Below are 26,312 nucleotides of genomic sequence, written 5' to 3' on the forward strand. Positions count from 1 at the left end.
GTGTGAGAGGGAGAGAGGCTATGGGCGGTGAGATGTTTGTCAGCTGACTTGGCCGAACCTCTCACAGAAGTCACAACACCGTATCGGTTTTCCCTGACAGGTACATGTAGCAGCTTCTCCACCGAGGCTCTGGCGTGGGAGACTGCGGCGGGTTATGTTTCCCTGAGACGGGGCGTGGGGAGGCGGAGGTCCGTGCACCACACTGCTCCACCATGGCGGCCGAAATTCAGCCTCGTCCGCAGGCTAGGAAGCCGTGCCTGCTGAGTAAAATCGAGGCTTTCCAGGAGGTTGTGACCGCGGCGGCGATCATCCCTAAAGAAGACGGGGTGATCAGCGTTTCTGAGGACCGGTAGGTCTCTGCGCCACACGGTGGCTACCTAATAACCTTTAATATAAATCTGAGGTTATTTTACCTTAATATTGACTCTTTCCTGTTAAGCATAAAGCTATTTGTCGCCACATGTTCATATGTCTTCAAAACAGTAATGCAAGCTGTGCGGAGTGCCCTTAAAATCATTCTTTATTACAGTAGCATAATATCACACTAATATTTAATTTCAGTATATTTATTCAGTGAGAGAATAAAAAAAAACCCTGTAAAAATCTTCATTGAAATATTATCAGCACCCCTGCTGTCAAGACTTTGTACAGCACCAGTAGCGCAGCACTTTGCTTCTGTAACACTTCACAAGGTTTGAGCATACAGAGAGAGGGATCTTTGACCATTCATTTTTACACTGTCTCTACAGATCATCCTGGGTCAGCTCACTCCCAGGTTTCATGTCTGTTTGGGTACTAGATGATCATGGAAGAAGGAAGAAGGTGTTTGCTGAACTATTTTATGCAGATTTGGATTTACGATATTCGTGTTTTTCAAAGAGTTTGTGGTGCCAGGTACTCTAAAGCTGCCAAGACTCTTTTTTTGGAAGAGTAGGAGGTCCACATCGCTGTATTTTACAGAGAGGAAGGTTTTTGCCCATGTTTATCTTTTATTTTCACACCAAACCAACCTGTTCCAGGTAAAATCCTATAGTTCTTTTTGTTGTTTTTTAAAAAGAAAGTTTCATATGTTTATGTTTATGATGGTAGATCAGAAATGACTTCTTCTTGTCATGCCTCCCATGCAAAACAATTTGGCATCTAATGGTTGCTATGGAGAGCTGATGACAGGAAGAAGCCACCGTTTGCTCCATTATTACTAAGGTGGGCTTTCTTTCTCATCCACCATGGTTGCCGGCATCTTAAAGACGACGGCCACATTTTTGCACCATATTTATATACCAGGGAAACAGAAAGTCAATGAATTAGAAGTTGCTAAAATCTCAAAACATAAACATTTTTTTGTGTACGTGTTTATTTTGTTTTATTTTTTTGCCCTTTTGGCTGATTAAGATCAATAACTGGAACGTTGCATCTAAAAATTGAGCAACTTTAACTGTGTTTTTAGTTTCTGTTATTTAGTTTTAACCCATTATTCTTCCTACACACCTGTTCCAGTTGTAGGTATCTTAATTTGTTAGCTTTTTTTCCTTGGGGTTACATTCACCTTAATACAAATGCTAAGCTTAATGGTACCTTATGCTCCACCAAGGATTTTGTTACATTTTTTTCCCCTAACATAATTTTCTTTTCCCCCCTCTGACTGACTACTCGTTTAAAAATGGTCATTTTCTAAATTTACCACCGTGAAATAATGTCTCAGCAGAAAAAGATGGATTTATTTTAGGATTTTTTCACACCTCTTTTCTAGATTTCCCAGCTGTGTCAAAAGAAAAAAAAAAAAAAAACAGTAGGGTATATCAGTCCCAGATTCTTAAGGTTACATATTCAAAGTCTAATATATGCTACCTTAACTTTACATGGGAATTATAAGAGGTGTTGCAGTGAACCCCAATAACTGGCCAACTCCAATAAAAAGATCATATAAACACAAGTGGTTATATGCAATGGATTGAGCTTTGGTTGCATGTAAACGCGTTGTGTGTGGCATTTAAAAAAAGGAACAACACAAATGCCAGATTACCATATTAAAATCTTTGGCTAATGTCTGAGTATGATTTGATATTTTATTTTTGTTCATTTTAGATTTCGGTTCCATTTCAACAATGAGTATTAGTCATTATACGGACACCATAAGTAAAAAAAAAAAAAAAAAAAAGCCACTGAATTCCTAAAATAAATCACAGTAGACTCAAAAAGGTGGAATTTGATCATTTATATTCAGCTTAATTATCTAAATATTCCGTTGATTTCTACAATTTCTCTAAATTAGAAAAAAATGATCCGAGCTTGATTTTGTGTCTTTCTGCAGCATAACACCATGTCGTTAACGGTAGGGAAAACAATGAGGTGGCAAGATAAGAAGAGGCTTCCTATTTCATCAAAGGAACCAAGTAATTTCTGAAGAGAGGGAGGATTTGGTCAATTAACCGAACCTGCTCTGTCTAGCACAGTCCTCCTGAATGTTCCTTTAACATTAGTAAGTCATGGATTTCTGCCGCGATAAATGAGCAAAAATACGTCTGTGTGTGCACGAGAGAAAAAAAACATCCTCATCTGGCTCCTCTTCATGAATAAACAAGTGACTACACTACACACTAAATTCTGACTTGTGTTTATGAATCCATTTATTTATTTTTGCTATTTTCAAAAACTAAAACATTTTTAGAAATTCACGTATAAAATACATTCCAACAAATTCCAATTTATTCCAATTTATTCTGTTTAAAGCCAAGGTTTAAAGTGGAGCTCTTCACAAACACAGGATGAATTCCTTTACGGGATATATAGTCAATTTAGCCTTTGACTTAAGGAATTTCATTCCTTCGTCATCATTGACGCTATAGCAGAAGACCACCGGAGGCTCGTTCTTTGCTAGTGTTAAATACGTAAACTCTCACCTGAAAGGGTTTGGCAGAGAAGTGATGGAGGGGAGGAAGTTCAGTTGCTTTTTATTCAAGCCTGTAGAATTATCCGTGAAATACGGCGGGTTAATTCATTTAGATTTGGTATAAAAATGTTTTCTTCTAGCAGATGCGTAGATGGAAATGATTTTACCCTAGTTTAACATCTTTTTTTTTTTTTTTAAATCAAAGTGAGATCTTTAGAGTCCGGTCACTTGTGTTTTTCCCCTTTTCTCAGGAACGAAGGAGATGTGAAACTGAAGTTTATTTCCTGTGGAGCTGGCCGGGTGTATTCGGGTCGAACTTTTTAGCACCGACCTGGTGGATAGATTAGTATCTATCAATAATTTGCCTCACCTTAGACTTAATGAGACGCTTCTGTCTTCACAGAACAATCCGAGTTTGGCTGAAGAGGGACAGCGGCCAGTACTGGCCAAGTGTTTACCACACCATGCCATGTAAGTTTCCCCTGTCTGTACTCATGTCTGCACTGCTTCTTATCCCGTTTTCACCATCTGATTCGTTCAGTAAAAATAATAGAAATAACCCTTTGAGCCAAGTTGCTACTGATGGTCATAAGGAATCCCTTTTTTTATTTTATTTTAAAGTTTGCAGATTTCACGTCCTGACAGAAATCAGAGTTCCTGCAGGAGTTTTTAATGTTCTTCCTCTTTGTGTGGCAGCACCGCACATTTGTGACAGTTTGCCCTCGTTTTCCTCCAGCTGTGCGGCTGAAGGAAATCCAACGTAACAATCAGCAAGATCTGCCGCCGACAACGGCAGAGGCTGCAAATGTGAAGCGTTTTCGTTTACTGGCACAGGAATCCATGTTTCACACGCCAACCGCGGACGTTTGAATTGTTAAAGCGGATTTAAAATATGAATTTACCCAACTTTATTACAGTTAAATGATTCCTGTTAGTGAGGTGATTAATTTATTATATGAGATACGTTAGGTCTTTTTTTTTTGTAAACCTTAAAGAAGAACGGTTTTCAGCCTAATTTTCTGCAGTGCCTCTTGATCTTTTCTTGCCCTTCATCATTTCATCACCTGTTACAACCCCAAATGTCTTTTTCCCCCCTGGATAAACTTATGCAATAGAGCAACACAAACCAATACATAATTGAGAAGTGGAAAGAAAATCAACTCTGGTTTTTTAAATTACTTTTGTTAAACAACAAAAGGGGGCAGGGCATTTTTTTTCTATACCTCTAAATAAAATTCAACATGAATACTTTGAGAAGTCTCTCTGTTAGTAAATAGAGTTCAATTTAGTGTGGAATTTAATGTCTGGCTAAATGCAGCTCAAAACAAGAAAAGAACAATTGAGAGGAAGCATTGGAAGGACACGGCAAAAATATAAAAGATGGAGCTGAATGCAAGTAACTTATTATTATCCTTTAAACTTAAAAATATGCACTATTTACATATACGGTCTCACCGAAATGCATTAAAGTTTATGTTTTTCACTAAACAAAATGTGAACATGTTCAGGGAGTGTGGATCTGTTTTGCAGAACATCGTATATGTCCTACGCACCAATGTGTGTGTGCACATTTGCAGATTTATTTCTACTTTTATTCACAGATCTCACACGTTCAATCTGCCACGTGGAATTAATGCAAAATACACTGAATTTGGGGGTGTATCTATGAACATTTTTTAATGGTTCTTTTGTTCTTATTTATTTTTTTACTTTGACCATTTACTTATTCTGCAGCATTTCAAACACAAACTACTAAAACCCAAAATGGCTTCGCAATAAACGTAAACGTCACAGACTGTAGTGTGCGATCAGTAGCAGGCTTCAGTTACCTATTAATCAATCTATGTAACATTATTTAACTAATAACAATTTATAAGACTCAAAGAGTATATATAAAAATAAGTGCAAACCTGGGGGAGGGGGGAGTGAGCAACTTTGTGTCCAAATTCCTGACACAAAATAAAAATGAACTTTATAAACAGAGCTGCTGTTTTTAAGTTCAGATCGTTTTCATCGCTGGATGTTGAAGCGTTTTTGTGGCTTTTTCAGATGCTAAGTTAACCTTAACCTTAACTCTTGCGGTAGCTTCAGAGCCTTACAAGACGCATAAAACGACTGGTGTGATTTCCACACCACTCTGCCGCAGAAGATCTGGGTCACGCTCGGTTAATGCTGCCAGTAAAGCTGTAGAGTTTTTGAACAGAATCGGAGATAACCTGTTTGTATTATTATTTTTTTTTACCTTTATTTTGGTCACAATGAACTCTTTTTCTTTTTTTTTCTTCTCCTTGTTTTATCTGAACTGTTTCTGCATTTTTATTTGACATTTGTCACCTTTTTTTTTTCTGGTTCTGTCTCGTGCTTCTGCATTTGTTAGGCAAACTTTGTTTACTTATAGTCACATGACCCACACTTAATAGTGGAACTCAAGACCAATGAGTGAGCCTGTTAAACGCAGCTCGAAGCTAAAGAAAAGCTGATCTTTGCATCTGTTTTATAGTCAAAGTGGTAGGACTTCAGACTCTGCTACAAGAACCTCCCTCTCATAATGTTTTAAGTTATTTTACGTAATTTTGACTTAAAACAGACTTTCTTCTTTCATTTTTTTTGCAGCCTCATGTTCCTGTATGTCCTTTAACCCAGAAACCAGGAGGATATCTGTAGGTATGGATACAGGAAGTATCTGTGTAAGTAAAATCTTTTGAGACTCTCTCCTTCCTCAGCTGATGACTCAGTCAGCTGCTTTCCATCTTGTTCAGGCAGTAAAAGCACCTCAAGTATACAATATCAGTTTATGGGGGGGAAAAATGTTAAAGAGAGGAAGAAATAAAGTTGCACATGAATGAGCTGCAGCACTTAGCACTGCACTGTTGCATTTGAGAGCAACCAGCATGCGAACAGGATCTCAGGTAGATCTTCTGGCGATTAGGAACCCAGTTTTCTCCTCTTTATGAAAGATGGAGTGCAACAAATCCCCGACGGTGTGCGCAGAAATCTTCTTTGATGAGATTGTCGGGGTTCATTAATGTGGGGATGGGATGGCATATCTGGGTCAAATATCTGCCTTCAACTCATTCACAATGTGCTTCCTACAAGGAAATAAAAGATCATGGAAACTGCTGCTCTGGGTGTCGCGACCCACCACTGCTGTAGATTGAGGTTGGCATCTGTCGAAACAGGTCTGCCAGCTGTGGAGAGGAGCGCACACCTCCAAATTGTGCATACACAAGTTGACGCAGGGAGGCTATGAGCTTTTCAGGCTGCAGTTCAAATGCAAAATGTGCTAGTCCAGATGTAAAAACAAATTTCTGGAGTCATATTTAAGGATTAGGAGAATAAAAAAAGCATAAGCATCATCTCATAAGCTAACGTTTAAAATACAGTTGTACGTCAATGTGTAAGACGTGTATAGGTTTACATACGTACATTAGCCGGAGTACAACCTGAGTTTGAGCAGCTCGCAATGAACAGTGAAAAATAAATGTCATTTTCTGTGTGTTCAATACATTCTGACTGTAGATATTCCCACTGATTATTGGTGTGTCCTTCTTTAAGCTGAAACTGATGGTAGCGGTGCAGAAATCTCCCAACTAAAATAGGAAAATCCAGCAGATATTAAGACAGTATTCAGCCCATGGTGACATTTTCGGGTTAGAAATTCAAAAAAACAGCTGGGATAAAACTATTTGATTTCTGAAAGCACGACTGGGTCTCGCTGGCATTTACAGCGATGGCAGGTTGTCCAGGTTTGACCAGATGAAGGTCTTGGGAGATTCTGAAGACCATGGAGCGGTCTTAATCCTGTGTGAAGGGGGCTTTGTCTGTTCCTTAACAGAAAGTACTGTTTATGTTACTTCCTTAAACCATTCCTGACTTGGCTTTTGTCTAATATTATGTGCATTATTTTAAAGGTCAGTCTGATCTTCAATTTCCCCAAAATCACTAGCGTGGATCAGTGGATCAAAGTTTTAAAGTATCTTTCAAGTAAGACCTTATTTTTCCCAGTACTTCCCACTATATTTTTATTTTACAATATGTACTAGACTGCAGTTGCGTTGCTTTGCTTTATATGTTAATATATGAAATGACTCAAACTGGAGCACCAAAGATTGATGCAAAGCGTCGTTATTGGGTTTGATTTTTGCCGTTTGGCATTTTGTTTTGGAACGAGAAAACTCCACAGAAAAATCAGACGAGGCCACAACAGCACGTTGCAGATTTTAATCTCAGAGCCTGAAATCTAAAAAGCTCCCACAAGGGTTTTAAATATAATTGTTGCCTCAGAGGAAGCCGTCGTGCAGAACAACTTGTTTCTTTCTGTAGCAGCCTGCAGGTTCTCCAGTCCTCCGCAGTCATGTTTTGATGAAATGGTGTTTACTTTTCGCCTCGTGTTCTGTTTCTCTTGGTCATTTTTATCATTGACCTCATTGGGTGCAAACATTTCTCTCGGTTTTCTATCTTTCAGGAGTTTATTCTGTCAGAGGACTACAACAAAATGACCCCGGCGCTCACATACCAGGGTGAGACGTGATGCTTTTTATTTGTCTGTGGAACAAAGTTGGTTATTTCTCATATTTTGAGGCAAACCGGGAGTTTGTAAAAACAGAAAGTAATATGTTTAACCTTAGAAGAGCTGAACATACATTCCTATATTCCTACAGTACATTGTAAAAATATACACACCCCCTTGAACTTTTCCACATTTTGTCACAAACGTCTAAGTATTTTATGAGGAATTTATGTGACAAACTGGTTTGTAATTGATGAATGGAAAAAATAAAATAAAAAAAAAGCATTTTCCACATCTTATTTGGAAATGCAGAGTGGAGTGAAGGTTTTTTTTTGTTTTTTTTTTACAAGCAAAGGTATAGGCCAGAACCTTTGTATTCGCACGTTTCTGGTACGCCCGTAAATCTGACGCACAAGGGGCGTTGGCAAACAGCGCCAGTGTCCAGAGTTCACCTTTTTAAAGAAGGATTTTTCTACAACGAAGTTACATGAGTGCACAGACGTTCCAGAAACACTTGAAAGTTTAATAGTGCTTTTTATCAATCTAACGGTTGAATAACCTAAATAACATATTGCAAACAATAAAGTCTTTGTTGTCAAGCTCATTCGTCTAATTTAGCAGCAAACACGGTTTTTGAATTTACAATTGTATTTATTTTGTTGCTATACGGATTTAGTTTAAAATGTGGTCAACTGCTATTAATTAAATACAGAAACTCCAATGAATTCAATTAAAATTTGAATCAAGTCCCCCCCACTAGTAACATCCAACTGAATATTGAAGCTTGTATTTGTAGCAAAACACAGTGCGAAGAGGCACGAATACTTTTTGGCAGTCTATAAATCTGTAAATATCCGATCTGTCATCTGATCAAGATGCTTTCATTTCTTGGGTTTTGAACCTAATAATCGGGTTTTACTGCACTTTTATATGGCATGTTATAATATTATAATGCTACGCAGTGTTATTTCAGCTTCTCGTGTCTTTTATTCACTGTGTTCACAATTCCTTCCTGATTATAATTCACTCCAAACGGAGGCTCCTGTGTCGTAACGCTGATCGATTGAGTCTTAACCGGATCATTTTCGCCTGCTTTCTCTGTTCAGCCCATCAGGGCAGAGTGGCGGTGGTGCTCTTTGTGTTGGAGATGGAGTGGCTGCTAAGCACCGGCCAGGACAGAAACTTCACCTGGCACTGCTCGGAGAGCGGCCAGCAGCTGGGGACGTATCGCACCGCGGCCTGGGTCTCGGGTCTGCAGTATCCTTCAATACTCCTCCACCCCCCCCTGTTATCGTCGTCTGCAGGTCACCTCGCTCTGCAGAGGCGGCACGGCGAACATTCAAACGAAGTGCTTTGAATTTGGTAAAAAAATAAATAAATAACCGTCTATAATTGTGAAAGCCTGTTCTAATTTAAGAACGGAGCAATTAGAAGAAGAAAGAAAAAAAAAAAAACAGGGCAATTGAGATTAACTTCCAGTGGGTTTGTGCTAATGGAAAGGACTAACAATAAGAATCAGTCATGCTGCTGTCAAGGAAACGGTCTGGGTGGTTTTCTGTAATGGGCAGATGAAAGGCTGCGAGTGCTCGGCAGTAACACTGATCCATACAAATGAACCCGCTGCCGGGTCATCGCAGCGATGATATCCTGCCTCGGCTCGGTGGCGGCGCGTGGAACTGGCGGAGACTTTTTTTTATTTTTATTTTGGAGGCTGTGATGGCGTGGTGAAAGTAAGTGGGTGTGATGTTTGCCTCCAGTCGGTATTAAACTCACATTAATGGTGTTAATGTGAGGATGAATTTGTTTTCCAGGCAGATGCTGCTGTTTAGCAGGACTGTAGTGGCTTATAAATAAAGAAAAATCACATGTAGGTCTCTAAGGTCAATTAAGCAAAATGTTGAATGATTTTAATGGGCACTAAGAATCATCAAACCCACATCCCATGAAATACATGCAACTGCATAAGGAGACTCTATTCAAAGATGGAGTTTGCATTTTAACGGCATGCATGTCTATAAAAGCTAACCACAGTATGTACAGTATATGATGATGCAGGTATTTATTATAGTCTTTTATACACTTTTTTTTTCTTTACAAGAAACGATGGCAGTGAAATGGAATAATAAACATTAGACTACAGGGTTCCAATGATGTCTGGGAAAGTCTGGAGTTTATTTACTTATTTATTGTTTTACATTTTCTACAGCTGGACTATTTTAAGTATAGAAAAAAGATCAATAGGAAAACAAGTCCCACTTTCCACATTTGATCTCTTATTGTGTCATCTAAAAGAAAACAAATCTGAATTTCTACAGAGTAGAGCAGATCTTAATTTTGATTTACATTTCATTTGGATCATTTAGCTGTGAATTGAAACATGTCAACATAATTTTTTTAGAGGTTCCTGTGCAATCAGTTTTTAATATCTTGAGCTGCTGCTGTTTTCAGAAACTTGTTTAATTTGCATTTCTTTCATTTGTATGTTTTGGGTTGTAATTGTATAATTTTCAAATGTGAAAGCTAAAAATATGTTTTGAAAGAAAAAACAGGCCGTAATTTTTTATTTATTTTTCTGTAATTTTGATTTAGGCTTACAAATGGCATCCTTGACTTCTTGACATATATATATCTATCTATCTATATATATATATATATATCTATCTATATATATATATATATATATATATATATATATATATATATATATATATATATATATATATATATATATACATATATATATATATATATATCCAGGCAGATGTATATATGTATATATGTATATATATATATATATATATATATAGGTTTTTTGTTTTTCTTTTTACAAATATACAAATCTGATTTTACAGATTCATGCAGTTTTGGGAAATCTAAATGTGATGGATTCTAAAGTGGAGCAGATTTAACTTGTCAAGAGACATTAAATTAAGCAGTGACCTTTACCACCATGCTGGATCCGAAACCTCAGTTTCATAATATATTGACCATACAGATTGTAAAACACAACTAGGTAAATCATTTTCTTTCCACTCAAATGTCTGAAAAAACTTGAAACTTGAGCCTGGAAAAATCGGGACTTTATTCATTTTTTTAAAATAAAGCACATAAATTATGAGCCAAACTGGCATTTGTCTTGTAATCCAGTATGCAAACTGAGAACCTTTTTTTTAAATTTGCTTTTGTTTATTGCTTTTAATTACTACAGATGGTTGAAGAACCCAGATCTTTAACAAATGTAGACTTTAAGGAAGAGTGGCTAGAAGAAAGCTGGTGTGCAGTTTGTCATGAACGGTGCAGGGAACGCTGAAGGAAGTTTCTGGTTTGTCAAGACTCAAACTTAGCTTTGTTTTTTAGCCAACATTAAAAACATGTGGTGCAGAAAAAAAACCCCATGCTAAAACATGGTTGTGACAGCATTATCCTGTGGGGGGGATGCTATTTTTCAACTAGGGTAAGGAAGCTGGTGACAGTTCGTAGGCAGAAGCTAAATATAGAAGAATCATGAAAGAAAACTCTAAAAACACTGGCGGAGCTACAAGGGAATGGTTCAAATAAAAGCATATTCATGAGTTAAAGATTTAAATCCTATACAGAATCTCTGGCAAGGCAAAATCAAATGTCTATTATTTTCTTTGGTTGAACATTGTCATAGGAAATTTGCCTGTTTTTTTTACTTCCTCCTTTCTGCAGCCATGTGGCAATGATTGAGTCTCGTGGTGATCTCGTCAGCCCAACAGGTTGGGGAGGGTAAACGTTGCCCGCAGCCTGAGACAAACCTCCGAAAACACCTTTCACTTAAACATCACATGCAGCAGCTGACACATTTGGTGTCGACTTTTTAGTAAAACGCGGCGCTCATTAATTACAATCAACATTTGTTTGTTCGGTGAATTGTTTCTTAACCTTTGACCAGGTTCGATGTAGAGACCAGGCACGCCTTTGTAGGGGACCAGTCTGGTCAGGTGACCATCCTGAAGCTGGAGCAGGACAGCTGCAGCCTGGTTACCACCTTCAAAGGACACACAGGTACATCACACGAATACACCCACACACACTCGGTTCCTTTGTTTTGTATTATAAAAATTTAAGCTATTATAAAATGAAATGACTGTAACAAATAGCTAAATAAAAATGTCTAATAGCCGGGAGTAAGCTATTAGTATAAGTATATGTTAATGCAAATTCCTATGAGAAAATTCAATTATTTTCTTATTTAATCAATGTAAAACAGGTATGATGAGCAAGAAAAAAAAAAGAAAACATCCTGCCACAGATCAGAGGGGGTTTTATTTAACTTATCTGCAGGAAGGACGGCTCGGTGATGCGCTCAGCGACATAGACCTTATCTGATTCTGATTAAAACCTCATGGTGCAAACTGAGAAAGTGACGGAGATGAGCCTTCGTGACGGCCGATGTGAAGAGATTTTGAACCAGTCAATGTCGTTGGTTATACTAAATTGGTTCAGCCTCATAGCTTACCAATGCATTTAAATTCATCAGAATAAGGGTTGAACATTTCCAGTGAGTGTTAAACTGTAAGTAGACAAAAACAAATGCTGTTTATAAACAGGAAATCTGACTCTATAAATAAAAATAAAAAGCTGCGTCCGGTATGATTTTACTAAAATAACCTTTAACAGGTTGTCTGTGCGTCCTGAAAAGGTTTTATGTGGACATGCCTAAAATTAAGGCCTTATAGTCACTTAAATTCATAAAAATGTAAGTTGGTCTTAAATTCATTAATCACAGGTCTTAAATTACTTTGTTGTGGTGGGACTATTTAATCTAGTATATTTTGTGTAGTTTTTCTTTTTCCTGCAGGACTTTTTCAGAAGTTTGTCTGGTTTACTACCAGTAAATACTGTAGCTGCTAATATCCCCTTGCTAGCAATGTAGCTAGCAAGGGGATATTAGCAGCTACCCATAGTTGTTAGTGACAGCTACAGTAGCCACAAAGCTTGTTAGTCAGCTTTTTTGCATCTATCGTGCAAATTTAACGCCAGTTGGCTGAGCAGCTTTCGTCTTCGCCACTGGACCACATCTACTGCCAACCCATTAGATTCTACAATCATTCTTGGAATCTTAAATTTGAGTTGGTGAAACCTTCAGGAATCCTGGGTAGCAAATAAACAAGCTAGCTGCTAGCTTATTTAGGTAAAAAATATGGGAATTACAGTATATGTATTGGTTCGGGAAGCTGATGGTTCATCCTTTTTTTGCTTACGAAATGTTGCACATGTTCGGACTGTAGTCCCAAAATACTTTGCCATAGCTTTTTCATAGTCGTTACATTTAGACAAGAAGACTATCAGTTCAAATAATGCCACCTGAAGTCCTTTTTTACAGTTTTTGCAGGTTGTTTTATGTGTATTTATGTATGCATGAGTATGTTCAAAGTCAAATTTTGAACATTTATAAGTATTTGTGGGACTCTGACTGCATGCAAAAAAATAATAAAATCAACAAATACTAACCATCAAACCAAAATACTGCTCCAAGCAGCAGAAATGACAAAAGAAAAAACGAAAACAACAACAAAAAAAACTTTTAAAAAAACAGGAGGATTTATTTCATGTACTTGTCTTTGCGTGGCAGGTAATGTGACGGCTCTGTGTTGGGACCCGGCTCAGCGGGTGCTGTTTTCCGGCAGCTCTGACCACTCGATCATCATGTGGGACATCGGAGGGAGGAAAGGCACTGCCATCGAACTGCAGGGACACAAGTAGGAAACGCACATCTTCAGCAGGACAAAGCTCTGAGTTTGTTCTCGGCTTTTATATAGAACAGTTTTGAAGCAGGTTTAGACGGTGCGAAGCCCAACGTTAGCATTCGTTGACTCCTTTAAGATGAGTTTTTTTTTTGTGTGTGTGTGTGTGTGTGAATTGTTGTCAGTGACAAAGTCCAGGGCCTGTGCTATGCCTCACACACCCGCCAGCTCATCTCCTGCAGCTCAGATGGCAGCATCGTCATCTGGAACATGGACGTGACTCGGCAAGAGGTGAGCGTGTAATCTCTGACATCGCAGTCGACTCAGTGCACCAAATCGTTCTAAAGAGAATCAGTTCAGCCGCTGCCACGGAGGAGTGTTCTTTGTTTTCCTGTTTTGTTCCACTGGCCTCCACACCGTTAGCTGGGACCTACTTTTGTCTTTATTTAATCAGACCCACATTTTTACCTCTGTGTTTTGCCCAAACTCTCTCTGCTCTGCTCTGAAACAGCATCTTCTCCAGCAGAGAAACACTCGCGGCTGGAATACAAAGTATTTTCACTGCCGCTGCTGGATCAGTGTTTTGCAAAGGTTAAACCAAAGTCCAATGTTTTTTGCTGATTTACCTTGTTTATGAGAGTCACTTGACACATTTGGCTGAGTGCCGCTCTCATGTTTGAGTGATACACACGGACCTGGAGTCGGGGCAAAGCTGGCAATTTACAGCGTGAAGACCTACAGCAGAGGAAAAACAGACTCAGTGGCCTGGTTTCACAACAACAGTCACACAAAATGTTCGAGGCTCAATAAAAAGCCCCCGATAACTTCAGCTTGAAGTGATTTTTGGGGTTTTTAGGAAGACTGAAGTTACCGAGGACAGGTTTTCATTTCAGTTGTGGTGAAAGAGGCGGCACTACCTGGATAGGGATCTCCAAACCGATGTGAATTTTGCTTCGGGCTAGGGCTGCAAGTAACGATTGTTTTAGTAATCGATTATTCTATCGATTAATCGGATAAAAAAAACTGGCTCATTCTGCATATTTTTCATTTAACACCTTAAGCCATTTTTATAGTGTTAGAAATGAGATGCAAATAAATAATTCAAGTCTTTTAAAAAAAAGGAAAATAAACATTTTACAACATATATTGTGTGAAATGCAATAGCAGCAATGCTTCAGCGAACACTTGATCACTTGTAGCAAAGGATGCATCCTCAGCTAAACAAATACTTCTAACTGCTTCACTTAACATCAGTACAGTATAGGGCTGATCTGTTTACTATTTCTTTGAATGACCAATTACTGTATTTTCCGGACTGTATAGCGCACTATACTATAAGCCGCACCTACACATTTTTGGGGGAAAAAAAACTAACTGGAAAAGTTCATATATGAGCCGCACAGGGCTATAAGCCGCTGGTATCTCCGCCGCTCGGTTTTCCATAAGGACACAGCAGAGAGCAGCAGATGGCTGCGTCCTAATGAATCTGCTATTCAGGGCCCAACCCTGCGTCTCCAACGCCGAACCATGGTTTCGTTCAAGCCGAGTTTACGTGCAGCGGCTCTATTTCCCTCCCGTCCTGCCAGATCGACAGCCTTCAATTTAAAAGCGGCATCATATGAGTTTGAAAACATTTCTATATCATGCCTGCTCCTAGCATTTGCTTGTTCTAAATCAAAATCAGCGCTTTCTTCTTCGATTTCCAATTTTGACTTCCAATGATTCACTTCCTGCTGAAGAGCCCCCTGGTGGTTGAGGAAAAATCCACAGAAAAGCCGCACCGGGATAAAAGCCGCATGGTTCAAAGCGTGGGAAAAGAGTAGCTGCTTAGTAATAATTAGATAGCAAATTGTGCTAAATAATTTTTTTAAGAGAATGTAAACCAGGTGAAGCTAAAATTATGCCACTTGAGTTCTGGGTAAAACATTTTACAGATAAATATATTTTTTTCTTTTTTAATTTTTAATCAAATGTGAATGTATGTATATATTTTTGCTCAGTTTTTTGTTCATGACTGCTCTGAGCGTGTTCTATCAGAATTGTGCTTTCTCTGGTATTTTTTAATGCACAGCTGAAATAGCTAAGGTCGCTCAACGGAATTGGCTGTTCACCAATCAGGGCATTCAATTAGCATTTTCTGAGCGCATGCCTGTAATTGAAGCTGTAATTTTGCATTATGCTTGTGTGCAGACTCCAGAGTGGCTGGACAGCGACTCCTGTCAGAAGTGTGAGCAGCCTTTCTTCTGGAACTTCAAACAGATGTGGGACAGTAAGAAGATCGGCCTGCGACAGGTACGTCACGCTGCCTGAACCAAAACTCCCTTAGCTTTCGTCATCAGGCGGGAAAAACCTCTCTTTCTGCTCGAGCAGCCATGCGTGAACGTATCCCTCCCGTTATTCCAGAGAAAACATTCCTAGAGCCCTTCACTTCTGCTGAGAAAACATCCTGTGGCTCTTTTATTGCCAGCTTCTCAGAAACGGCTTTGTGTTGTGGTTACTCCTTTAAGTGTGTTCTTGTTGTGTTCAGGGTTCTTGGACAAAGTGGCAAAGTTTTCCCAATTGCTGCAGAAAGAGCTAACAACATAATATTGGTGGCTTTTGGCAATTTATTGTTGTTTTTCCTTGTCAAAATGGGTCAAAGGTTTAAGTATGTCCAACCGAAGTTTGGTAGTTCCACCCAAATCTCAAAAACAATGGATTCGTAGAATAAACAATGGGTTTTGCAAAGTCCAATCTGATGTTCTTTGAATCCAGTAGACTTGGAGAACTTCTGCTAGATTTGATTTCCATCTGAATTGTACAAAACATTTGAAATGTGTAATGATTGTTTTTTTAACATCACAAATGCCTTCTCAACAGGAGTGTTTACACCAAAAGTACTAGTTCCATTTGCAGATTATGTACTCGGAAAAATGTCTCGTTCCATTGGCAGACTTACAACTAGTACTTTTTCATCAATATTAAGGAGTTATTTACTTAAAACAAGCCTTTATATCTTTATGAAAAGTTACTTGTAAGTTAGTTTAGTCTTATTTCAAGTGTGCTCAGATATTTACAGTAGAAAGTAGATGAAAAATACCTGGTAAAATGTTGTGTTTTTGCAAACAAACTGCATTTCTCCCGCAGGCTCCGCTCCTCCAGCGTTCAGTTTACATGAATATTGCATCTTTTATGAACACCTGCCCTGGTTGGCCAGGCAACCATTCGACTTCCTCGCTGTTTGACTTTCTATCTGTGGGGTTCGTGTTGTAATAGGCAAAGCTCTTATTTCCCTAAGGCAGATATATGCTCCTAATCAGTCTGACACATTGCACATGTAAGAGGTGATTGTAAATCTACAAAAAGGTTCTTGCAAAACATTCAACTTGGAGACTGTATATCTGTAACTTTTACAATCCTAAGAGCCATGTTTGCTTTTAATCCCTGCTAATTAGGAATTGTTTAGAGGTGCAAATGTCACAAGACCATTAAAAAATAGCAACAAAAAAAAACTGTACTTCAGGACATTTGTCATTTTTATAGAACCACATTTTATTTCTGTTTCTAGATTTTAAAATACAGTAAAAACATACAACTTTGTTTATTTTTTTTTATGTTTTCTTTGGTGGGATGTTGACATTTATGAAAAATGAAATTTGAAAAAAGTCCATCGTATCAAACTTAATGACAAAGAAAATATAAATTTAAAACAATATCATGGCTATTCAAAATAGTATTTGGTTTTGAAAAATCTATTTATTGCATGAAAAAATAACAGCTTCTGCTATTACATTGTTAATTAAAGCATTGGTTGATTTTTTTTTTCTTCTTTTTACTATTTTTAACCAGAGTTTTTAAGAACCGTTATGGAAGGTCCAAAGGCAACAATTGACTTTATTCTTTGCCTCACTAATAAGAAATGAGGGCCTTCATAAATTGCGTACTTAGCCTCACATGTTTTCCTCAGCATCACTGCAGGAAGTGTGGCCAGGCCGTGTGCGGCAAATGTTCGTCCAAGCGCTCCACCATCCCCCTCATGGGCTTCGAGTTTGAGGTGCGGGTGTGTGACAGCTGCCACGAGTCCATCACCGACGAAGAGTGAGTCACAATCAGCCTCTGTCGGTGCCGTATACGGTCCCTTTGTGCTCCCGGCGTTCCCCTGGCGCTCTCACACTGACGTCTCCGCCTCTTCTCCCCTCGTGTGTGTGTTTCAGTCGAGCTCCCACTGCCACCTTCCACGACAGCAAGCACAACATTGTTTACATGCACTACGAGCCCACCACGGGAAACCTGCTCACCTCCGGCACGGATAAGGTCGTCAAGGTCTGCACAGGAGATGACGAGTTTTCGACGTTGTAGTTCGTGGGTTCGGACACCAGGGGGCGACAGATGCTGAAGAAACTGAACCAATAATTTCTTACGAGTTGCTCAAAAGCGAAGAAGGCAAATGTCAAAGTTGGAGCAAAAATAATAATTTAAAAAAGTGCTAATGCAGCTTAAATGTCATATTGATCCTGGGCTTATGTAAATAATTTTTGACCATTTGATTCGAAAATACATCTGCAAATTCAGACATAATTCTAGCTGCATATTGTCACTCCAACAGAAGTCGTAGTGTTAGTTTTCAGTACAGTTGTGCTTCATTCATTCAAGCTATTACCCTCTTGGAACTAGGTCTGAAACGATTATTTGTATTAATCATGATTAATTGATGTCGGAAATAATTCTCAACTAATTTAGTAATCGATTAATCATTAAGCAGAGTATTCAGACTCTAAAACTATGTCATTTTCTGAAAGAACAAATTACCCAGAGCAGTAATTAAGCAAGAACTGAACAAAAAATGCATACATTTTGCTTTTAAGATATAAAAACATTGTTTTCTGTAAATATGTAAAATATCAAAGCCAGAGTTATGTTAGAAGCTTATTGGTTCCCTACCCCCCCAAAAAAGTAATGGACTTAATCTGCAAATTGATAAAGAACCCATATGCTAATTTTACTTATGTCTATTTTTTACCTGTATGCTTTATTTTGAGAAAATCAACAGTAAATTCAAGCGCTTGTGCCTCATTTTAAATAGATTTGTTTGTTCCACAACCCGTCCACAATAGAAACAGCAGTCGGAGTTCAGGCCTGATTCTGTGGTGAACATGAGAGTCTGTTCAGTGTTAACAAAATTAAAGAGATAAGCTTTAAAAAGACTGCAGACCGTTTTATGGATGAGAATTCACGTTTCTCTCTGAAGCTCTAGAAATGTGTTTCCAGAAGGTTGTTTGTGATCATATACTTTTTCTATTAATTCAATTGAAAATATATAGTATATTTCTCTCACACTCTAAACCCTTTTATTCTTCAGTTTCTTCTTAGCCTCTAACTTGGCCGATCATGATGGCTGCCCTTATTTAAACAGAAGGTTTTCTTGTTTTTTTTTTTTTTTTGCAGATATGGGACATGACTCCTGTGGTGTCGTGAGTTTCCGTGGACACGGGGGCAGAATTTCGGCTAACTGTGACCAGTCGCACTTCGATGAGAAAGAGAGAACAGCATCCGTGTCACCTGGATAATATTTAACCGCCATTTAGCAAGAAAGCCTGGGTTGTTGCGTTCTCTCACAGCGACGACACGGCCGGCCCGAGAGAAGCCTGAGGACGGTGCAACGTCTTGCTCAACACGAGGTCACAGACTGGTTGGTCCTTGCTTGATATCTGGAGTAATCATGCTTGTACTCTGGGATACTTTCTGGCATTTAACCTTGTAAGAAATTTAAAATCTTATGTACTTTTCATAAATTTCATTCCATTTGAAGATTGGAGGAGCTAAAAGTCATCAGACTTGTTTGTTGGATACTAAATCATCGACGTAATCGCATTTTTCACATCAATACGATTTTTAAAAACATGATCTAAACAAAAAATACCATCAGAAGGAATTCAGGCCTGGATTATTATGACACCTTCTAGAGGCTAAATTTGTTTTGTTCCTGTTACACTTTTTTTTTTTTTTTGACTAGTAAAGGTTTTCTCCCTATTACATATTGTATTCATGAAGGTCATAAACAGCCACCTGGAAATTCATAATTATAGTCTGGTCTAAAAGATTTTTCAACCTGCTTTTTTATTTAATTACTTTTCCCGTTAAAGGTAATTGATGAACATTTCATGTAACATCTTTACGTAATGTTATATTTCAGACAGTTAAGTTCCAACAACATGTCTGAAACATTAACCAAAGCATAACTCAAAGTAGCGGTAATAAACTACAGCAGCATGTTTTTTTTTAACCCTACCAAACTGGATGACGAATGTTTTGGTCTCTTCTGAACAGTAATTGACTTTAAGTCCATAAATATCAGCCGATGCAGGTTTGGAAGTGATAAAGGAAGTAGCATTAGGCCAGCTTGTCACTTTAATTCAGCTTCTTTGAGTTCATTTTGTGAAATAATCTGGTGAAAATGGTTGCTGCGTGAACATTTTCTTCCAGTTAACCTAGTTCAGTGACTCTTAACTACTGAACAGTTCATTCAGTCGGGTCATAGTCTATGTTTATGTTTATGTTTACTTGGTGGCGGTTCTTTTGAATCCTGTGCGCTCTTTAAATAATCTGTTTGGTACTGAGTAATTCAATTTTAATTATTTTAGAGGTAGTGAAGATTAAATGCAGTCCAAATTCCTTTAAAAAAAAACCCTTTAATTTTGGAATAATTCGTTGGAATTATTTTCTTACGTTTCATAACACACGGGGCGCCCATTGACAGGACACAACCTTTTCTTTTTCTTATTTTGGAACGTTTGTGCCGGTCCCCTGCTATGCCACCATGAGCAGAGAGCCGTCAGTCAACGTAGCGATGAATCTCCACTCCCTACAAAATAAATTGAATTGCCTCATAAAATAAAATTATGCTTTGTATCACAAGCCAGATGACATCACTGCTAGATGGCCTGATGCATTGTGGGAACCCTTATTTATTTTCTCACAAGGCGCTTAATCAAAGTTTAGCTCTGCTTGAGTAATTCCGTAAAAAAAAAAAATATAATGGAATAAGTCCAGCCCAACTTCTTAAACCAATGCAAGAAATTTGATCAGCTTTCCTCTGATGTTAAAGTGCGGCTGCCAGAATAATGGTTTGTTTGTGTTGCACAAGGGCAGCATTGTCCATTTCAGAAACACACAGGGCGCTTCACGGAATCAGTTTGGTTCTGGATTTAAAACCAGTTAAAGTTCCAGTCGTTAGGCGATGACGGCGGATACCGATGAGCCTCCTGATGTGCGATCGGTGACTCGGACCGCGCTGTGTAACAACATCGTCTGTGTCCTGTTAATTGCTTGTCAGCATTTTCTCGAGGTTATTTATTCTAAATGTCTGTGTCATATATGAAACATGTACAGAAGCACATATCAACACAGCTAGATGCTGTGGCATTTCAGAAATGAACCACAGCGTAAAAATGTTGCTACAAAACAATTTAAATTGTTGTTTTTTTTCAGCTGTGTATGTCGGCTTTATTGTTGATGCACTGGAATCACGAGGCAGAAAATCATCGATTTCTCCTAAATTTTTTGCGTGCTTTTGTGATGACCGCTTGACACTCAGCTCTTATCCCTCTGAGCTTCTTCCAAAGATTATTGATTATGGATCTGAAAACAAGGTATCTGTTAGCGATAACAATATGGAGCAGTCGTCTTCTCGTGTTTTTAGTTTATCTCCTCGACCACTTCCTGCGAACTAATACATACTTGCAAACTAAATAAACAAAGTGTGATTCTTAACGATGCAAACTGACGTAAAATATACAGAGTCAACAGAATGGATCTTCTATTTCGCAAACTTGACCACACACGAGAAACAGAGTTAGATGAAAACTTCTTGATTTTTGTTGCTTTTAAACTCCAGGGCAGATAAAGTTTATTTAAGGCCAGTTCTTTGACTTTTTGTTGCAGGAAAGAGGGGAAAAAATGGTTGAATTTCAGAGTTTTTGTGAATGTAACACTGTGTATAGACGATCAATTAAAACAAAAAGTATTTACCCTCATCCGTCATGTCCAAGTCATGTATTTGCCAACTGATATTTAAAGCTGCAGTTATTTCTATTGCTTCACACTTTTTTCTTCCACTCAACTTTCAGTAATATATTGGGAAACAGCCCTATCAAGCTCTTTTCATGACTTATTTTGTGTTTTCCAGTTCTTGTGAAGGTTTTGTCATTAACTGCCAAGTATGTGGTCTTTCACTGTAGTAAAAAATATATAGATACACAAAATGAATCACTTTAATTGAAGTAATACATTTAGCAAAAATAATTTAAAACACGATTATGTGTGCATACAGCATATTAACTGCATTTTGTTTAAAACGTCCATGTGAAAAAGCATTGAAAAACTACAAAAAAAAGTAATTCTTCACAAACATTTTTTGATCTAACCTCAGTAAAGCATTTCAAAGCTTGACTCTTGTTATTTCAGTCAAACATATTTCATTAGCTTAAAAGGTTTTTGTAAACGTTTATATAGTGTCATCAGAGTGCTTTTATCTCAATAAGCAGCTGGTTTTCCAGATACTAAGGTTTGAACTTTTGGGCAAACTCCTCCAGCGCTGCCAGGAGTTTCTCCTCCTCCTGCGGAGAGGAGCGGGACGAGGCCAGGGGGAGGTGGGTCGCCACCGGCTTACGATCTGAAGGAGCAGAAGAGACGCAGAGTCACAAGAATGTGTCACCGTCAGGAAGAGGATTACAAGATCCACAAATCACAGAGACGGTTCCCACTAATGTTATGAAGAGGAATGCTGTACATTTAAATCCTTATTTCACCCTCAATTTTGGCTAATCTTGTTTAAAAAGTAGAATGTAATCCTAAAATAAATTTCCATTGCCATATTTTACTAGACTAAAACATGACTTTTAATGCATGTCTACTTCTAGCTTTCATAATGTTTTTTTTCTTCGTGCCACTTGGATGAAATTTAAGACTTATCAAAAGAAAATTCCTTATTTTATGTAGTAGAAGATCCAAGCCTTTTTGAACAGAATGCATGTATCATATGGGTGAGCCAACGGCAAAGACGAATGTCTGTTAAATTTACATTTTCCCGTGCTAGACACAAAGAAGCTAGCTAGCAAGTTAGCGGTAGCCTCAACCGCCTCAAGTCACAGAAGGGAATGAAAATGTCTGCGTCTGACTCAAATGTTTGCCTGACAGAAAAATAACCAACATCGAATATATGAGATTAAATAGTCCTGCCACAACAACATTTAAGACCTATTGTAAACATATTAAAGTCCAATGTACATTTTTTCATGAATTCAAGTCATTTTAAGACCTTGAATTTAAGACTTTTTAAGGATGCTTGGGCACCCTCCTACAGATCATTTCAAAAGTCTAATCAGATCTACAGAAGCAAGGATTCACACTCACGAATCGACCACAACTGATTTGGAAATACGAGGGACTTCTCACCTTGAAAGAACTGCCCGCTTGGCAGCTTGACGGCGGCAGGCGATACGGCGAGCCACACCACCGTGTCTGCCCCCATGGCCTCCGTCCTCAGCTTGGACTGCATCTTGGCGTGAAACGAAGGCATGGAGGACTGCACGGCTACACGAGGAAACACAAATCTGTCACAAAGCAGACTGTGGAAAATGTTTTCTTGTTGATTGACAAGAATCTATTTGTGAAATTCCTCTGGTGAAGGCAAGCTAAACACAAAGCAGTCTAAAGGATTTGAGTGGCGATAAAGACGGAGTGGAAGAGCTTTACCCGGCGTGTCAGCCCAGCCGGGGTGCATTGAGGAGAAGTGGATCTCTTTGTGCTGAGACGCCCACCTCTCTGTGAGGATCACCTGTTGTCTCTGAAACACAGTAAGAAGCACTAACATGTGAGTGTGGCTTCAGGGTATCGGCAAGTTTTAGCAAGTCAAATCAAGAGGTTTTAAGACCTTTTTAATGAGACCTTAAATAAAATTTAAGACCAAAACTATATGTATAGGGGACGGTTTGGGGATCCTGCTGTATATATGAAGAGTAATTTCTAATTTTTCTTTGTTAGCAGAATGGTCCTTAGCCTTGTATGGGTATGCCTTGTATGTAACCCTAACAGAAGTGAGCTAGTGGCGGAAACAAAGGTCGTCCAGTCAAATGAAGATAAATATACTTGTAACAAACTTAGAGGCAAAAAAGCTAGCTTGCCAGCTAGCAAGGGTATATCAGCAGCTAGTTAGCCTGCAGCCTCAACAGCCTGGAATCAAAGGATGCCTGCTGTCAAATTTTATGCAGACAGAACAGTCAGGCGAGAATAATAATAAATTAAAGAAAAAAACAAACATACAAGACTAAAGAGTCCTGTCACAACAAAAATTTCACGACCAAAAAAGTCCAAATGACATTTTTTGTTTGTTTTAAAGACATTTTCAGGCCTTAATTTTGGATACACAAATTTCAGACTTTTAAGTGCACCTTGGGTTACTTTTATAGAAATCGGTGCGGACAGTTTTACCTTATTCTGAGCGTAAGCCATGGTGCCGTCGAACGTGCCCTTCTCAAACTGGAGGTCGTCCACGTTGAGCTTCTGAGTGAGCATGCCGCCCGATGACACGGTGACCTGAGGACAGACACAGCAGCCATTGTTTAAAATCGACGCCCATTCTGATTCCGGCCCAATCGGTTCGTGAATCACGCGTTTGTCTTATCGGGACTGAACCCACCACTCTCGGGTCTTCCGCCTTCTTCAGTGCTGGAATCAGTGCAGTGGTGAGGATGTAGGTACCTGGGCGTAAAGACAAAAAGAAAGGAAAAGGTTGCTTTTAATAGTTGCAACAACATATTGTTGAAGAATTTACACATTTTTTAACATCTTCCTTTGTTCTGTGACTTTAAGGATTTACTTAAAAGGAAGAAGGGCTTCATTTACTCACCGAGCGTGTTTGTGGCAAAGTTCTTTTCCAAGCCCTCCTCCGTTAGCTCCCTCTGGTTGACCATGCAGCCTGCGTTATTGATCTAAGACAAAGACCGTAAGGAGAAAGGGACGATAAAACGGCGGGAGCGACTGACTGGGCAGAAGGTCGCATAAATCTGCAAACACCTACCAGCACGTGCAGCTTGTTGTTTTGAGAGAAGCTCTGCGCAAACTCCCACACCTGCCTCGCACTCGACATGTCCACGATGTGGACGTGAACGTTCTTCAAAGAGAAGGGACGCAATTGTTTTTTGTTTTTTTTTATGTCTTCACCTCCTTCAGATATAATATTATGTGTGACTTATTTTTACAACAATTCATTGTTAGATTAGTATTTTTTTCTTCTTTTTTTGCATTTTGTCACTGAGCTGGAATCAGTCAGTAAAATCAGTTCCCAGATCTGCGGGGGCATAGTTAAGTATTTTTCCCACATTTCTCTCTGTACCAATAAAAGATTTCCTCCTCAACACATTTCCACCCGGGCTTCTGTATTGTTGCCAGCGACAACCTTTTCTCCTATTGGGTGACAAGATTTTATAGCGCCACAGAGCAAGGTCTGCATATGGGAATGCATATGGGCCCATACAGCTGGGTCCAGAGGTGCTCTGATGGGAAAACATTTCCAAGTTACAAATTAACGGATAGGTGTGGACCGGCTTGCATCTGGGCGTTTTTAAACAAAACTTTTTTCTAACGATGTGGGATTTATGTTTACAGTCGAGAAAAAGACGCTGAAATTACCTCATTTTTGCTCTGTGCCACAATCTCTCCTTTGGCCGTCTCTGCTCTTTCCTTGTTTCGACAAACCATGTGAACAGTTCCTCCTGCAGGATCAATTCAAATCCTCATCAGTGGATTACTCGGACAAGACCTTGATTACAACAAAGATTTTTATGCGAAATGTACTTATTTAACCCAAAAGAATTGTAACTTATACACGTAAGCAAGAGATGCGTGTTGCTGCTATTTTTCCCCCCCCTTGATAACTATAAACAGAAACTTTCAAATGATTCTGTTTCCAGTCTAGGGAACAGAGGTGACGTCACACTGTGTGCACAGTACAGCAGCCGCTGCATTCGAGTCTCATTTTTACAGTAGTAATTTCCACACCAAACTGTTTGTTTTGGGTTTTTTTAATCGATTTGCGCTTAGTTGTGGAGCATCCACAGAGGGGGGAAGACAAACCCGATAAAACGCTCACCTCTTTTGGCAATTTCCTGTGCTGTTGCTTTCCCTATCCCGCTGTTGGCGCCTGTGACCATAAAGCACCTGTCGCTCAGGTTTGCATCCAGGTCGGCCGGAGAGAAATGCTTCGCTGCAGCTTCATAGCCGCTCCTGTTAAAAAAATAATAAGAGAATACCACAGTCAGTAATGTTGACTTCTAGAAAGAAGTCATGTGAGGCCCAGGAGCATCTCAAGTATTTTCTGTTTTTCGAGCTGAGTTTTCCTTCTGCTGCCAACAATGAACGTTAGAGGGCGCTAATCATTTTTTCCCTTCATCATTTCATGTATTACCATCCACCAACTTCTAAAGGAGACTTTTGGTGCTGATAATTTATTACAGTCCACTCACAGTAACTCCTAATACGAATGCATTTTATCTGTGTACATTCATGCAGGTGCTGGTAATATTCAGAGGTAAAACAAAATCAAATTATGTTTTTTCTTCTTCTTTTTTTTTGCCGTTTAGTGTTTTGCTCATTCCTGACTGAGAATACGCATAGCTACTTATGAATACAATGCACTTTTTTAGCGTATGCCATTATTATTGTTATTATTATTATTATTGCATTGAAGGTGTAACAGCCGCGCCCCTTCGCCGTATAACATCTTGTGTAACTGGATGACCACTGAATCAATCAGCGACACGTTGTTTAACCTTGGAAAAGGTTTTAAAGTTGTTACAATTACGGAAGAACCGAGTGGTAAATGTTAGGCAAACCTTAAAAACTACAAAACTAGGGTTCACTAGCTAATGTACTGCACTTACTTTGTGTACTCCTGCAGTCCTTTCACGAACCAGACGGCATTCCTGTAAATAGACATGTCCTCATTTAGGCAGCAGCTGCTTGAATTGGCCGTATAGACTGAAGAGAGTTATCCATAAGAGGGTATGTTTAACTGTTTTTCGTTTCATAAGAATGCCTGAAACGTGGGTTGGCTAGGAGTCACGTGTTTTTCAACCGGAAGTGCGTTTTGTAATACGTTTCTGTAGCACACCTAGTGGATCTTTCGGTTTTATGACTCCAGATTTCCTTGTAAAATGAAAGGATT

General features: G+C 38.8%; 2 protein-coding genes across 3 annotated transcripts; one reads left to right on the forward strand and one right to left on the reverse strand.

The window, feature by feature from the left end:
• Positions 1-21,123, forward strand: wdfy2 (WD repeat and FYVE domain containing 2). 2 transcript variants are annotated; one of them, XM_005802976.3, is made up of 12 exons: positions 1-349; positions 3,294-3,361; positions 5,504-5,577; positions 7,356-7,410; positions 8,507-8,657; positions 11,317-11,429; positions 13,000-13,126; positions 13,297-13,402; positions 15,302-15,403; positions 17,058-17,188; positions 17,305-17,413; positions 18,536-21,123. In XM_005802976.3, exons 1-12 carry the CDS (start codon positions 213-215, stop codon positions 18,563-18,565), a joined length of 1,203 nt encoding a protein of 400 aa, XP_005803033.1. In that variant the 5' UTR covers positions 1-212; the 3' UTR covers positions 18,566-21,123. The 2 variants fall into 2 exon arrangements, with proteins under 2 accessions (XP_005803033.1, XP_023192636.1); XM_023336868.1 differs by lacking the exons at positions 17,058-17,188; positions 17,305-17,413.
• dhrs12 (dehydrogenase/reductase 12) lies at positions 20,093-26,216 on the reverse strand. Its single transcript, XM_005802977.3, has 10 exons — positions 26,029-26,216; positions 25,239-25,372; positions 24,779-24,861; positions 24,168-24,260; positions 23,997-24,078; positions 23,787-23,848; positions 23,579-23,683; positions 22,844-22,934; positions 22,544-22,681; positions 20,093-21,761 (listed from the first exon to the last, which is right to left on the reverse strand). Exons 1-10 carry the CDS (start codon positions 26,082-26,084, stop codon positions 21,649-21,651), a joined length of 957 nt encoding a protein of 318 aa, XP_005803034.2. The 5' UTR covers positions 26,085-26,216; the 3' UTR covers positions 20,093-21,648.
• Between the last annotated feature and the right edge of the window lie 96 nt (positions 26,217-26,312).

Source organism: Xiphophorus maculatus, chromosome 7 (genome assembly GCF_002775205.1).
Source record: "Xiphophorus maculatus strain JP 163 A chromosome 7, X_maculatus-5.0-male, whole genome shotgun sequence".
NCBI classification, from domain to species: Eukaryota; Metazoa; Chordata; class Actinopteri; order Cyprinodontiformes; family Poeciliidae; genus Xiphophorus; species Xiphophorus maculatus.